This window comes from Narcine bancroftii, chromosome 11 (assembly GCF_036971445.1).
Source record: "Narcine bancroftii isolate sNarBan1 chromosome 11, sNarBan1.hap1, whole genome shotgun sequence".
In the NCBI taxonomy this organism is placed as follows: domain Eukaryota; kingdom Metazoa; phylum Chordata; class Chondrichthyes; order Torpediniformes; family Narcinidae; genus Narcine; species Narcine bancroftii.
The window spans coordinates 7,923,451-7,940,023 of NC_091479.1; the positions used below are offsets into that span (position 1 = coordinate 7,923,451).

A 16,573-nucleotide genomic window follows, 5' to 3' on the forward strand; every position below is an offset into this window, starting at 1 on the left:
TGTTAGGTAGTAGTCGCGAGGGGTTACAGACTCGGGAAGTAGGGGACTGGTTCAGGGCATCAGAAAACCCTCCAATTGAGAAGAAGAAGCAGAGGAGATATCCTATGGGATGGTAACCACAGCAGCAGACCAGTGAGGGTCTTTGCAACTGAAGAACACACAGGCGGCTGGCAGGCTATTGGCGACTCAAGGTGAGGAAACTTTGAAGGCTGCAGGCTGTTGGTGGCTGTGGTCAAAGGACTCACACTAGGCTGTGGACTGCTGGAGACTGGCTCAAAACTGGCTGAAGGGGTGCCAGGTCTTGGTACAGGATGTGAGAGAGTGCTGAGGACGTTGAAGGTTTCCTGATCATGTCGGAGGTTCAGAACTGGAGCTCAAGTTGCTGATGGTTGGGACTGAAGGTTGTGTGAACGCAGTGACTTTCCGGGGACTCTTTTGCTTCACCTTCTGTAACAGTAAGAGGTGCCTGGCAATTTCTGCTGATGGTGGATCTACGAAAGCAAATTTTGTGTGATATTATACCTCTTTTGTTACATGACAATTAAGAAATCTTGAATCATTCAGGAGCCTAATGACTGCAAGGAAGAAACTGTGTTTAAGCCTGTTGGTGTGCAATTTCACACTCTTGCAACTCCTCCCTGAAGGGAGAAGGAAGAAGAGGGTGTGTCCGGGGTGTGATGGGTCCTTCTAGGCATTGGTAGGTGTCAATGGAGGTAAGTGAGGTTTGTGAGCTGTTCTGAGCTGCATTCACCACCTTCTATAGGAACTGGTGACGTAAAACATTACTGTTCACCCTCATGGCAGTCGGGGCACGCCCTACTCCAATTGACCTTTGCTCTATAACCTCATTTCACCTGAAGCCTGCACTTTGCACCATTCCACTTCTGTAGCACCACATTAAATTAATATTTATTAAACATTAATGGAATTGCCAAATAGCCTTGCCAAAGATTGCAATTCTCATGATGCGTTAGCCAGTTAATTTTTATGTGAAAGACCATCATTGAGAAAGAGTACCGGTACTTTGATATAAAATTCCAGACAATGATTTATATTCTTCAAATTTTCAATCTCTCAGAGATGAGCTCTAAATAGTAGTGCCCACCTGCTTACTTGCAAAATAATCCCCTCAAACAGAAAAGAAGGAAACTACGGATCAATTCACTCTATATCTGTGGAAGAAAATCAGTTCGTTTTGCAATAGCTTTATCAGATGTTATCAGGAGGTATGATTAGCAACAACGTGACACTGGACAACTAAGATTTTGCTTCCTGGACACTTGAATATTAATTTTTTTTCTTCCATGATTATTATAATATTACAGATATTGAGAAACAAATTAAAATTACATGATTTTTTTCACCCCCACCCCAAAAAAACCCAAAACTCCCTCCCAACCACCCCCTAATTTAAAAAAAATATAGAATAAAGAAAAGAAAATATTTGGATTTCAGAGAAAGATGTTGTCCAGCAAATATCTCCGGATCCATCATCAACACTCAGGAGAATCTTGCGGGTCTAGAGGCGTAGGAGGAATATTATTATGAATTTGATCCCAATATTTGGGTATATGGGCACCAAATTTGTAAAAACATAGGATATTTATTCCTCAAATTCTAAGTAATTTTTTTTCTAAAGGAATACAACTTTGAATTTATGCATGCCACCTTGGCGTAGCCGGAGATATGTCAGATTTCCAAGTTATTGCAATACATTTTCCTCGATATCACTAAGAAGTTCCAATTGATAGATTGATAATTTTAGTTTAGATCTTGTACCTTCAATATTTCCTAATAAAAATAAATCAGGACTTTGCGGAAATACAATCCCTGCGACTTGTTCCAAAAATTACGTAGAGCTGCCCAAAAGGGCCTTACTTTAGGATAAGAGCCCATTGACTGTATAAAAGATCCTACATCTTCACCACGCATTGATTCGAAAAATCAGATTTCAATCTGTTCAACTTCTGTGGGGTAAGAAATAACTGATGTGAAAGGTTGTATTGAACTATTCTATATCTTGCATTAATGGTATCAGTCATTCAATCCGTACACAGATTCTCCCATATTCGTTCATGAATTGTAATATTTAAATCTATTTCCCATCTTTGTCTAGATCAATGAAATCCTGATTTGTGAGTTCCTGCTTGTAATAATGAATATACCAAAGAAATACATTTTTTAAACAATTCCATTCCTACCAAGTTCTGCTTCAGTTCAACTAGATAAAAACATAGTGGGGACCAAGCTTGTACCTCAAATATGCTCTTAACTGAAAGTAACAAAAAAGAATATTATGGGGTTTGGCATATTTATTCCTCAATTGCACAAATGACATTAATTGACTCCTTTCATAACTCTTCTATATTAATAATCCCCTATTGAAACCATATGTTCAAAAACTGATTATCTCTTGAGAAAGCTACAAGAGAATTTTGAATTAATGACAGAAGAATTTATATATAAGTAGCAACCGAAATTAATGGTTGCTGACAAGGAGGCACCATTATTGAAACATTTGCTTAATGTTTGGAATAAAGTAAACAATGATATTGGTGCAAAAGGGTCTTTAATTGCCTAAAATGCCATTCCTGAACACCTTTCGATGCATTTTATGGGCTGCGGATCATGAAGATCACCATAACATTTTCTTATTATGTACCATTTTTAAAAAAAGATATTTTGTGATTATTTGATCATATTTTAAGTCTACTAGTATATTGCCCACAAAGCAAGCTGTTTTGTTCAATCCAAGCATGCCTGGGGATTCAGTCAGTACAAGTGGTATGCAAATGTTGTCTTGGGCCTGGGCATGCTTAGACAGGATGGATGCAGACAGGGTATAAAAGCAGCTCACATATACAGATGCTGTGCATTACATTGATTATGGATTGAATGCATGTTGATGCACGCGTTCTTCAGGCAATAGGAAAATGAATGTAGTTAACATTAGCATTTCTTGTCTTCAGGAAGATTCAGTACAGCAGAAATGTCTTGTCAATGTTGCAACAGCTGCGATACACTAAATTCAATAAAAGTTAATATTTCTCCAACTTCCTATGTGATACCTCAAATCTGAAATTATATTTGTGTTCATCTTGAAGTTGCCTATCATAATCCCCAATTTATTTTCAGATGGGAAACCTTTGCAAAATTTTTGTTGTCCAGTGTAATTAAAAAAAAACCGACATATTTTTGAACTTAATATAACTTGGGATTACGGGAGATGTGTTTTTGAACTTTCGCGATGCTCAAGCTTTTTTCTTGTCCAAAGATTTTCATATAAAAAGTCAACCAGTTTTTTTTTTGTACTCACTCTACGTTTCCAACATCTGATGTATTCCAGATTATCATTCTACTTGCATTTACATCCTAAATACAGAATGGGAACGAATGTAATAAACCATGAAAAATATTCGTTTTCTGGATGTAAGCCTAAGAATTGTTTATTTTATGTTTTCAGGAGAGAAGTGTATCGAATTTTACAGGAAGAGGGAATTGATCTTCCTCGTTACGCAGTGTTAAATCGTGATCCAGACAGACCTGATGGTATTATTTTATTCACATTACATTCAGAGTGAAATTGACAGGCTGTTTTAGTTCTTTTGTTTTGTACTGTTCATTGTGCAGTTCCATCTATTGTTTATTTTCCCATTTTTGTTTGAAGGAACTGATTTAAAAAATATATATATTTTGATGTTTCCAAACCAATATGAAAGCAGAAAATTTGTATTGTATCTTTGATTACCTTCATATTATCTGCCATTATTTGAAGAGTATAGAAAATGCAAGAAAATACTCAAGAAGGAAATCAGGAAGGCAAAAAGAAGACATGAGGTTTCTCTGATAGATAATGTGAAGGTAAACATGAACGGTTTCTATAAGTCTATTAAAAGAAAAAGGATAGGAAGGGACAAAATTGGTCCCCTAGAAGATCGACTATGTGTGGAGATTCATGTAATGAGAGAGATCTTAAAACAGTTTTTTTTTGCATTAGTATTTACTCAGGAAACTGTCACAATGCATAAGGAAGGAAGGGAAACAAACAGAGGGTCATGGAACATATGGAGATTAAGGAGGAGGAGGTGCTTTCTGCCTTACAGAGACTAAAGGTAGATAAGTCACCTGGGCCAGATATGATATTCCCTTGCACCTTGAGAGAGACCAGTGTAGAAATTGTAAGGGCCCTGGCTGATATATTCAAAATGTTCTTAGACACAGTATTGGAGGGCAGCTCATGTTGTCCCGTTTTTTTTAAAAAAAAGGCTCCAAAAATAAACCAGGTTGACCTGGTGAGCCTGATGTCAGTAGTAGGTAAATTATTGGAAGGAGTTCAGAGAGACAGAGAGAGTTCAGTCATGGACTTTGTGTGTGGTAAGTCGTGTTTAACAAATCTTGTTTTTCAAGGAGGCTACCAAGAAAGTAGATGGAGGAAAGGCTGTGAATGTTGTCTACATGGATTTTAGTAAAGCCTTTGACAATTAACCACATGGGAGGTTAGTTTAGAAGGTTATGACACTAGGTATCCATGGAGAGGTTGTAAACTGAATTTGGGAGAAAACAGAGGGTGTTAGTGGATGATTGCTTCACAAATTGGAGGCCTCTGACTAGTGGTGTCCTTCAGGGATCTGTGTTGGGACAATTGTTGTTTGTTGTAGATGTCAATGATCTGAATGATAAGGTGTTAAATTGGATCAGCAAGTTTGCAGATGACACAAAGATAGGAGGTGTGGACAGTGAGGAAGATTTTCAAAGCTTGCTGAGGGATCTGGACCAACGGGGAGAATGGGATAAAAGAAATGGCAGATGAAGTTTAATGCAGACAAGTGTGAGGTTATGCATTTAGGAAGAGCAAACCAAGGAGGGACACTAAGGAGTGCGCAGGAGCAGAGAATTCTGGGAATGCAGAGAGATAACCATATAACCACTTACACCACAGAACAGGCCAGTCCGGCCCTACTAGTCCATGCCCACCCTCCTAGTCCCACTGAGCAGCACCCGGTCCATACCCCTCTAGTCCCCTCCTATCCATGTAACGATCCAGTCTTTTCTTAAATGTAACCAATGATCCCGCCTCGACCACGTCTGCCGGAAGCTCATTCCACATCCCCACCACCCTCTGCGTCAAGAAATTTCCCCTCATGTTCCCCTTATAATTTTCCCCCTTCAATCTTAAACCATGTCCTCTAGTTTGAATCTCCCCCTTTCTTAGTTGAAAAAGCCTATCCACATTTACTCTGTCTGTCCCTTTGGGAATAGAGATACATTGTTCACTGAAGGTTGCATCGCAGGTGGACAGGGTTGTAAAAGCTTTATAAATCAAAGTATTGAGTATAGGAGTTGGGATGTTATGGTGAAGATGTATAAGACATTGGTGAGGCTTAATTTGGAATATTGTGTGTAGTTCTAGTCACCTAACTACAAGAAGGATATCAATAAGATTGAAAGAGTGCACAGAAGATTTACTAGGATGTTGCTGGGTCTTCAGGAGTTGAATTACAGGGAAAAATTAAAGGTTAAAACTTTATTCTGTGGAGTGTAGAAGAATAAGGGGAGATTTAAAGATTATGAAAGGTATAGACAGAGTGGATGCAAGAAAGCTTTTTCCACTTAGACTGGGGGAGATAAATTCGAGATGTCATAGTTTTAAGCTGAATTGGGGAAAGGTTTAGGGGAAACATTAGGGGAAAGTTCACTCAGAGAGTGGTGGGAATGTGGAATGAGCTTACATCTGATGTGGTGAATGCAGGCTCGATTTTAAGAATAAATTGGATAAGTACATGGATGGGAGAGGTCTGGAGGGTTATGGAAAGGGAGCAGGTCAGTGGGATAGTGAAATGGTGGTCAGCACAAACTAGAAGGGCTGAATAGCCTGTTTTCTATGCTGTAGCATTCTATGGTTCTAATAGTAGATATAATATTTGGTATAATATTTCATGGGAGTTCTTAAACAGGTAATTCCACATTTGTTGTTTTGGCCAACAGTTGCCAATAACCTAGGAGTTAGAAAATTTTCCATTCGATAATACAAAAGATTTGGAGGCCTTTTGGATTATGGTGGGGACCCGTGGGGACCAGAGACACAGCCCACCCTCATGGGGTCAGGTCTGTACAGCCTTTAAACACCGTGTTAATGGAGCTGATGGTGGTTTTTTAAATCCCGCGTTTGCGGGATCTGGACCCAAGATGGCGGTGCCTATGATCGGCAGCAGCCACGAGAGGTTGCAGACTCTGGGGAAGCAGAGGACTGGAGCAGGGCGCCAGAAAACAGGGAGACCTTTTGAGAAAAAACAGAGATGACCCACAGGACACTGACCACGGCGACAGACTGATGAGAGCTCTGCGGATGAGGAACCCACATGTGGCGGGCTGCTGGTGACTTGAGGTGAGGAACCCACATAGGCTGTGGGCTGCTGGAGACTGCGGTCAAGGGACTGCTGGACTGACTCAAGACTGGTTGGAGGGATGCCAGGTATTGGAACCGGGATGCGAGAGGGTGCTGAAGGGATCCTGATCGTATCGGAGGTTTGGATCTGGAGCTCGAGTTGCCAAAGGTTTGGACTGATGTCTGTGAGACTGCGGGGGTTGCTGGAAGCGAATCCACTGACACTCGGTGATTTGTTGGGGAGGGAGGGGGGAGGGGCTATTTTGCATCTCTTTCTCTGACGGTTAGAGGCGCCCGACTATTTCTACTGATGGAAAATCTGTCTGTCTTACTGCAGACTAAAGGCAATTTTGTGAAATATTACACTGTTTATATTACATGACAATCCTTGCTAACCTTTCTATGGGGTGATGAAACTGTTGCCGCAGGCTGGATATTTAGTTGAGCTCACGGACACTGAATGGGGCATAACTCCAGCCAATGCAACAGGAAATTGCAGCTTCAATTCATGAGACCTTCTCATACCTAATATGGTGGGAAAGGTATCCAAAAACTTTGCATTTGGACGAGTTGTTGCACTGAGACTTGGGAGCATTGGCAGTGTTAATTTTAAAATGTTTCTTTGTATACTAAAATAGAAAATGATGGAATAACCTTGTTTGGAAATCCTAAACTGTGTTTGTCTCCAACCCTCTTTTTTCCTCACGCAGAAAATTACATGGAGATGGTTATGAATGAAGGGGAGTCTGGTCTCTGGAATCTGACCTATAGATTTAAATTTAGACATACAACTCGGTAACAGGACCTTTCGTCCCACGTGCCTGCGCTGCCTAATTACACCCAAATGACCTATAACCCCCAGTACATTTTGGTTGGTGGAAACTGGAGGACCTGGAAAAAACGCTTGCAGACATGGGGAGAACGTACAAATTCCTTACAGACAGCGTCGGATTTGAACTTCTGTTGCTGGGGCTGTAACAGGGTGCTAACCATGCTGCCGAAAAGTGGGGCAAGTTTGGACAGATGATCTGCTTCCGCCTGTCAGTTTTGTAAATCATGGGTTGATTAGAAGTTCCAAAACCCCAATAAATTCTGTGTGCATATCTTCTTTACCTGTGCAGAGTGTAGTCTGGTGGAAGGTGATGATCATGTGGAAGTGAATGGAGAAATCTTCCAGAAGCCCTTTGTTGAAAAACCTGTGAGTGCAGAAGACCATAATGTGTACATTTACTACCCTGTGTCGGCAGGGGGAGGAAGTCAGAGGCTGTTCCGTAAGGTAAGAATCAAAAATACAGGTTTACGCAAAAATGCTGGAGAAACTCAGCAAGTCTCGCAGTGTTCTTTATGTAATAAAGATTAAGGTACATAAACGTTTCAGGCCTCAGCCCTTCATCGAGGTACGAAAAGTACATTAAAAATACGTGGTTGTTTGGCCTATCATCCTTGTGGTAGCTCTTTGAAATGCTCTCCAATTAGCCCCTTGCTTTTCCCCATGGCCTTGCAATTTTCGCCTTTTTCAGATATTTACTCAGTTCCCTTCCAGAAGTTTCCATTGTGCTTCCATAATGTTTTCAGACACTGCATCCAGATTTATAAAAGAAGCTTTTTTGAAATTCTTCCCAGCATTCTCTCTTTGAAATGAAGCTCATAATTTTCCTCTCTGCACGTGACAGTCTGGCTTAGCTAAGGTAAGTTTTCCTCTCCAGTGCAGTTCATAGGTTCAGGAGCAGGTGAGAGGCTGGGTTTCCTGCAGAGGTTATGCTACCTCAAAGGCTGATAGCCTTTCATAAATACAGAATGTAGCACGGTAACAGGTCGTTTTGGCCCATGAGTCCGTGCCACCTTTCCACGGTTTTCAAAGTACAACTCGGGCATGTGTTGGAGAGGTACAGCTCTAACATCGAAGGACATGGTGCAGCAGCCTGCTCGATTGACTGTCACAGCATCTACCATCTTAAATAGTCAATCCTTCATGTGGTCATTCAGAAAATGCCTTGTATTTCCTTGCCTAGTTTCTTTGATGGCATCTTCCAAATCTGTGAACTTTATTACCAAGAAACACAAAGGCAGCATGTACATGGGAATATCAATTGCAGAATTCCCTCCAAATGCTGACCTGACTTGGCATTTCATCCTTGTTACTGGCTTCACTCTGGCTGCTCCCCAGCTAAATGAATTCATGCCAAATTATAGGAAGGATATAGATAAGGTGGAGAGGGTGCAGAGAAGATTTACAAAGATGTTGCCTGGCTTACAACATCTAGAGTATAGAGGAAGATAAAGAAGACTGGGACTTTATTCATTGAAAAGTAGATGATTGAGAGGGGATTTGAATACCTTTGATAGAGGTATTTAAAATTATGAAGGGAATAGATAGACTAGACTCTTTCCCCTAAGGGCAGGGGAGGTTGGAACATGAGGTCATAAGTTAAGGGTAAGGTGGCAAAACTTCAGGAGAAATGTTAGAGGATGCTTCTTCACTCAGAGTGGTGGCAGAATAGAATGATCTTCCAGAGGAGATAGTTGCAGCAGGGTCCTTTCTGTCATTTAAGAGAAGGTTGGATGTGTACATGGATATGAGGGGATTGGAGGGTTATGGGCGAAGAGTGGGAAGGGGGAACTAGTGGAGTTGTTCAAGTGAACTAGGGTAGACTCGAAAGGCCGATTATAGCCTGTTTCCACACTGTAAATTGTTATATGGTTAGAAGGACTATTAGGAATGGCTTTTTCAACAATGCCCATATCCATAAAATAATTAATATTTTTTTAAAAATTAATAAATTTTATAATTAATTTTAAAAATTAACAAAAATAATAATTAAAAAGAAAATGCATACTGCATTTAATTGTGTAATGGACCAATTTTTAGGGTAAAGTTTAGGGGGTCGACTAGTGCTCGCATACTTCCTTTGACCACAGTAAGTACCTGTATCGCTCGAAGCGTTGTGAGTTCCAGTGGTGGGCAGCTGGCCGGGAACAGGTGGTAAGTGTTTGGGGTGGCGGGAGCACTGGTGGACAGGTGGCTGGGACCTAGGTGAGAGTCACCATTAGGGGTGATGGGAGCACTGCTGGGAGGGCGGCCAGTCTGTGGTCTGGGCATTCGGAGCACTGGTGAGTGGGTGGTTGGGGCCTAGGTGAGAATCTGATGAGGGAGTTCAGAGCACTGGTCGGTAGGCGGCTGGACTTAGGTGAGAGTCTGCGGTTGGGGGATTGGTGACTCTGTTGGGTGGGTGATCAGGACCTAGGCAAAAGACTGTGGTCTGGGCATTCGGAACACCAGTGGGTAAGCAGCCAGGACCTAAGCTAGAGTCTGTGGTAGGGGCAATGGAAGCACTGGTGGGTGGGTAGCCGGGACTCAGGTGAGAGTTTGCAGTCGGGACATCAGGAACTCGGATTGACGGGCTGCTTGGGACCTAGGTGAGAGTCTGCGGTTGAGGTGTCGGTACCTCTGCTGAGTGGGTGGTTGGGGCTAGAAATTTGTGGGGGGGGGGGGGGTGTCAACTATTACACGAGAATATGCAGTCATGTAAATTGATGAGCTGTAAATAAGGGAAATGCTCATGTTGCACTTGAATGAGGTATTAAACATGGATCCTGTTTCGCTTGACATAAAGCACACTAAAAGAAGTGTGGCCCATTTGACACGGGAGAGGTGAGTTGTGAACCCAGAAACCCCCCCCCCCCACCCAATCATTGTCCTCACTTCCAGCTGCCTCAGAGAAGCAGCCAGCACATAAAAAGACATCCCACCCCAGCCAACACTCCTCTCCCTCGTCCTGTCAAGAAAAAAGATCCATGAGTGGGAAATCATCCACCACCAGATTCAAGAACGGTTCCTTCTATAATCAGACTTCTACATGAACCTCGCGTGAATAAATAACGCTGTCTTTGCTCTGAACCAACTGATCTCTCCCTGTAGCTCAGCACTCTTTTTATTTTTACTACTGAACTATGTATTAGTTAGACTGTTCACAAAACAAACTTTCTCATAGTTTGGTACACACGACAATAAACTTCAACTTGACGCAAGTCACACAGGAGATGGAGTCTGAGGCGAAACTATTTTCTACGTTTCTATGAAACACAATCGTCGTCAGCATGGGCAGGAGAAACAGAATGGTCAGCATTTCTCATCCCACCCCCCCATCTCTGGTTCCTCTTTCTACCACTAGTGTCGCATTTTCTTCTCAGATTCCAGCACGGCAGCCTTTTTCTGCTAATCACCCTCTCTATCCTGAGCCCTTTGTTTTCATTGCCTTTCTCTCCCCTTGTTTGGCCAATCACCTTTACTGGTTCACCAATCCCACATGGACCCCTGTTCGACCCCTCCAAGCCTGTCCTCTTTATGCCTTCTTCTCCACAGTATTAATGAAGGATTTCAGTCCGAAATGCAGGCCATTCTTCCCCCCCCCCCACTCTGATTCTGCTTGACCAACTGGATTCCTCCAGCAGGGGTTTAGCTTGAACTTGACCCTGACATTTCAATCAGGTGAGATTGACCGATAATGGCTGATCTTTTATCCCTCCACCACTCCTCCTGAATTAACTTCATATCCCTTAAAGCCTAAAAGTCTGTCCAACTCTATCTCGATCACACTGAGCCTCCATGATATGGAATTTCAAAGATCCATGAACCTCTGGGTGGAAGTTTCTTCTCATCTGTCCCTAAATGGCTGATCCCTTAATATGCAAATAACTTTGGGTTCTGGACACTCCAGTCAAAAACATACCATCTGTGCATCAACCCTGCTAAGTCCATTCAATGTTCTGGCCTTCAGTGATAACTCTTGCGTTGCTAATCTTGAGAGAATATAGCATGTCCTGTTTAATCTGTCTTGATAGGACAAATCCTTCCATCCTACACAATGAGTGGAGAATATTGTTACAACCAGCAAAATCTCAAGTTTTTCTTCACTGACAAAAGGCAAAGGAGGAAAAACCCAACACCCAACCCCAACCCACCAATTTTCCCCTGCAACCGCTGCAACCGTGTCTGCCTGTCCCGCATCGGACTTGTCAGCCACCAACGAGCCTGCAGCTGACGTGGACATTTACCCCCTCCATAAATCTTCGTCCGCGAAGCCAAGCCAAAGAATTCCCTGGTCTTGATCCATTCATACTTTTTAATCCCTATTGGGAACCTCCTTGGCTCTCTAACTTCACTCTGTTAAGATGCGCTCCAAAATAGCTGTGAATTACCAATTTTTTATTTTTCACACCATAAATCACATTAACCATGATACACACTTTTTCCTTTTCACACATATACAGTGCCATTTTCTCCCCCCCCCCTCCTCCCATCCCACCCTCCCTACCTCCCCCCTCCCGTCCATTTAAGGTACAAAATCTAGGATACATTAAACCAGTCAGACAATGTTGTCATTCAATAAAAATACACCAGAAATTCCACTGAGTCCATTCTTTTCATTTCCTTTTCCTTCCATTAACTTAGGTAGTGATTGTCCCCGGTAGGTTTTCGCTATTGTGTTTCATGTAAGGCTCCCATATTTGTTCGAATATTTCAATATTATTTCTTAAACTATATGTTATTTTTTCTAATGGAATACATTTATTCATTTCTATATACCATTGTTGTATTTTCAAATTATCTTCCAATTTCCAGGTTGACATAATACATTTTTTTGCTACGGCTAGAGCTATCTTAACAAATCTTTTTTGTGCATCCTCCAAATCAACTCCAAATTCTTTGCTTTTTATGTTACTTAGTAGGAAGATCTCTGGATTCTTTGGTATATTGTTTTCTGTTATTTTATTTAATATCTGATTTAGATCTTCCCAAAATTTTTCTACTTTCTCACATGTCCAGATTGCATGAATTGTTGTTCCCATTTTTTTTTTACATCGAAAACATCTATCAGATACTGTTGGGTGAATTACAACCCCTCCTTGTGTCCCTTGTACTTTCTGATTTGCATAGCACTTGAACACTTTGGACTGTTAATGTGATTTAATTTGACCTTGTCTGCTTTTTAAGATTGGGAGTCGCAGCAGTGTATATTCTCCTGAAAGTACTGTGCGTAAGACTGGTTCATACATCTATGAAGAATTCATGCCAACGGATGGAACAGATGTAAAGGTGCTGTGCACACTTCAGTACTGGTCAGGGGAGCAATGTACATGAGTTTCTTTTGTTTATTTCCAGCCTTTAAAGAGGAAAACTGATTTGTTGGTAATTCCTTTTTCTATCTGTAGTGAATCTCAGCCAGAGTTCTGTCGCGTGGGGCAGCGGGGTTCTGTCATGTGGGTAAGAGGGAGGGTTCTGTCCCGTGGGACAGGAGGGAAGGGCGGGGGTGGGGGGGCCAGAAACAAGATGGTGGAAATATCAGTAGTTCAGAAACTGTTTCCCTTCTCTAATGCGCATGACTCCCATTGGATGGGTAAAGAGGGAACGTGAACGATCCGGATTGTACACTGTGCGAAGAGATGCCCTTCTTCTCACAGGTCTACACAGTTGGTCCTGACTATGCCCACGCTGAAGCTCGTAAATCACCAGCCCTGGATGGAAAAGTGGAACGAGACAGTGAAGGAAAAGAGATTCGTTACCCTGTGATGTTAACTGCCATGGAAAAGTTGGTCGCCAGGAAAGTTTGTGTAGCTTTTAAGGTGAGTTGGAAATGCATTGAAAGGAAACGCCATCCAACAGAGGATTCCAAACTCTTTGAAATATATTAAACTTTGATAATCCAGCATTCAATCCAGAAATCCTGATGGCTCGCCAACTGATTCACAGTGCGGTTACAGGCCAATTCTGCCCTACGAGTCTGTGCCACCCAATTTACGCCCCGTTTACCTACACCCTTTCGAAAGGTGGGAGGAAACCAGAGAATATCCATACCGACGCAGGGAGAACGTCCAAACTCCTTACTCTGCAGGATTCAAACCTGGTCCGGATCCCATTGCTGGCGCTGTAAAGGCGATACTGTGCCGCCCAGTCTTGTTAGTCTGGAATGAGAGAGCGGTCCAAGGTACAAATGGTCATTGTACTCCCATTAATTTTCGTATACATAGCTGCTCCCAAAGTGTTTCTTTCTGCAGCCATACAAGCAGTAAGATCCACCAGCAACAATGATATAAAATAAAATGGCCACAAAGTGTTGTGAAACAACACAAAGATTGTTTCAATGGTGCAGGCAGATCTTTTGGAGGTTCTGGAGTAGCTTGTGATTGGGGTAGTACAGGAAGGTTCAAGAACCTGGATGGGGAAAAAATTCTTCTTGAATCTGGAGGTGCCAGACCAGGCTACTGTAATAGGATTGCCATTCGTTTGCCACAAGGCAGACAAAGATTCACCATTAGCATTGCCCAAAGCCCCTTTCACTCAGAGAAAGAGAAGCAAAAGAGAGTCCCTTCAGTGCCTGTGCATTCACTTCTGCAACTACACAAAACTTCAGTTCAGTTCAAGCCATCAGCAACCTAAGCCCAGATCCAAGCATCCGACATGATGAGGAAGTCTTCAGCGCCCAGGGCCCTTCGGAAGCCCTTCTTACTTTCAGGACCCTCAAGAATCCTGGCAGTGATAGTTGGGTCTCTTGAGCCTGTCTCCAGCAGCCTGGTGTGAGTCCTTTGACCTAAGTCACCAACATGCTGTGTGGGTTCCCTGCCCATAACTCACCTACAGCCGCAGAGCCCCTCATTGGCCTGCCACCCTGGTCCTGGTGTCTTAGGGTTGTCTTCTCTGCTTCACTTTCTCAACTGGATATGTTCTCACCGTTACTGGTGACCTGTGTCAGTCCACTGCTTCCCCAGAATATGTAACCCCTTGTGGTTGCTGCCAAGCACAGGCGCTGCCATCTTGGGCCCAGACCCCACAGTTGCAGGATTTTAAAGAAAACTCTGGCTCCTTTAACTTGTTTAAAGCCTGCATGGCCCTGTCAGTCATTGGAATGAATTGGAAGAACCCTTTGGGGGAATTGCTGTGTCTCCACTCCCCACTCTACCTGGGTCTGCGTTGGTGGCAGTGTTGCGATACAGCAGCTCCGGCAGTGAGAGAATGACCAGGGTGATTGGGGAGTCCTTTCTGATGTTTGATGCCTTTTTGATAGGAGATCATTGCACGGTGTAACGTGTGAAATAAATCAGAATCTATTGTCATGAACAGGTCATGAAATTCGGTGTTTTGTGCCAGCATCATTAGTTAAAACATTTATATAAACCACCTGACAACAATAAATTAAAAAAAAATAAAATAGTGCACAAAAAGTGAGGCAGGGTCTGTGGTTCATTGATTATTCAGGAATCTGACGGCAGAGGGAAAGAAGCTGTCCTTGTGCCACTGAGTGCTCGTCTTAAGGCTTCTGTACCTTTTTCCCGAAAGTAGCAGAGTTTTTTAAAATAATTTTTTTATTTTTCACACTGTGAACATATCAACCAAAATATGTACAAACGTTTCTCATTAAATATACACAGTGGCATTTTCCTTCTTTCCCCCCCCTCCCCCCTTCTCACCCCCCTCCAAAACCAATAAATATTCAACATGCACAATACAATAAAAGCATAAAACAATGTCTTCACACAAAGGAAAATAAACAATAAAAAGGCGTCATCTACTTTTACACACTGGATCGAGTCGTATTGTCTTCTTATCATTTTGGGGGCTGTTATGTTCCATGTATGGTTCCCAAATTTGTTCAAATAATGTGACTTTATTTTTTCCAATGGAATACATTTATTCATTTCCATATACCATTGCCGTATTTTCAGGCTCTCTTCCATTTTCCAAGTTGACGTTATACATTTTTTTGGTACTGCTGAGGCTATCATAATGAATCTTTTTTTGTGCTTTATCCAATTTGAGGCCTAATTTTTTACTTCTTTTATTACTTAGAAGAAAGATCTCTGGATTTTTTGGGATGTGATTTTATTTAATATCTGATTTAGATCTTCCCAAAACTTTCTCACTTTCTCACATGCCCAAATTGCATGTACTGTTGTTCCCATTTCCTTCTTACAGCGAAAACATCTGTCTGATAATGTTGGATCCCATTCTTTTAATTTTTGAGGCATGATGTATTCCCTGTGTAACCAATTATACTGTATCGTGCGTTACCTCATGTTTATTATATTCTTCATAGTTCCAGAACATAACTTTTCCCATGCTTCATTTTTTATCCTTTTCCCACTTTTGTTTAGGTTTATAGCTTATTTCATAATTTTCTTTCTCTTGCAGCTTAATGTACATGTTGGTTATAAATCTTTTAATTATCACTGTGTCTGTAATCACATATTCAAAGCTGCTTCCTTCAGGTAATCTCAGTCAGTTTCCCAATTTATCCTTTAAATAAGCTTTCGATTGATGATATGCAAACATTGTACCATGAGTTATTCCATATTTGTACTTCAACTGTTCAAATGTTAATAAATTATTTCCCAAAAAACAATTTTCTATTCTTTTGATTCCTTTTCTCTCCCAATCTCTGAAGGAAAGGTTATCTATTGTAAAAGGGATTAGTGGATTTTGTGTCAATAATAATTTTGGTATTTGGTAATTTTTTTTTCCTTTCTAAGTGGATCTTCTTCCATATATTAAGTAAATGACGCAGTACTGGTGAGCTTTTATATTGCACCAGCTTTTCATCCCACTTATAAAGTATATGTTCCGGTACTTTCTCCCCTATTTTATCTAATTCTATCTTAGTCCAGTCTGGTTTTTCCCTTGTCTGGTAAAAATCTGATAAATACCTTAATTGTGCAGCTCTATAATAATTTCTAAAGTTTAGTAACTGCAAATCATCTTGGTTGTACCTCTCTGTTAATTTATCTAACACTACCCTCGGTTTCCCCCCTTTCCACAAGAATTTCCTTATTATTCTCTTTAGTTCATTAAAGAACTTCTCTGTTAAGGGAATGGGTAACGTTTGAAATAAGTATTGTATCCTTGGGAACACGTTCATTTTAATGCAGTTTACCCTCCCTATCAACGTTAGCGGTAATTCTTTCCAATGTTCTAAGTCTTCCTGCAATTTCTTTATTAGTGGCTGATAATTTAGTTTGTACAGGTGGCTTAAGTTATTATCTAACCTGATCCCTAGGTATCAGATTGCTTGTGTTTGCCATTTAAATGGTGATTCTTTTTTAAATTCTGTATAATCTGCGTTACTCATTGGCATCACTTCACTTTTATTTGCGTTGATCTTGTACCCGATATTTCTCAATATTTCCTTCAATTTC

The 16,573-nt window shown here is 41.4% G+C and overlaps 1 protein-coding gene across 15 annotated transcripts in view; it reads left to right on the forward strand.

The window, feature by feature from the left end:
- The window catches only part of ppip5k1a (diphosphoinositol pentakisphosphate kinase 1a), a 184,893-nt gene that overhangs the window by 84,751 nt on the left and 83,569 nt on the right, over positions 1–16,573 (forward strand). For all 15 annotated transcript variants that reach the window (XM_069902475.1, XM_069902482.1, XM_069902469.1 and 12 more), the window contains 4 exons: positions 3,464–3,549; positions 7,507–7,661; positions 12,381–12,482; positions 12,848–13,009. In XM_069902475.1, coding sequence (XP_069758576.1) covers positions 3,464–3,549; positions 7,507–7,661; positions 12,381–12,482; positions 12,848–13,009 — 505 coding nt within the window. The remainder of the gene's footprint in view (positions 1–3,463; positions 3,550–7,506; positions 7,662–12,380; positions 12,483–12,847; positions 13,010–16,573) is intronic.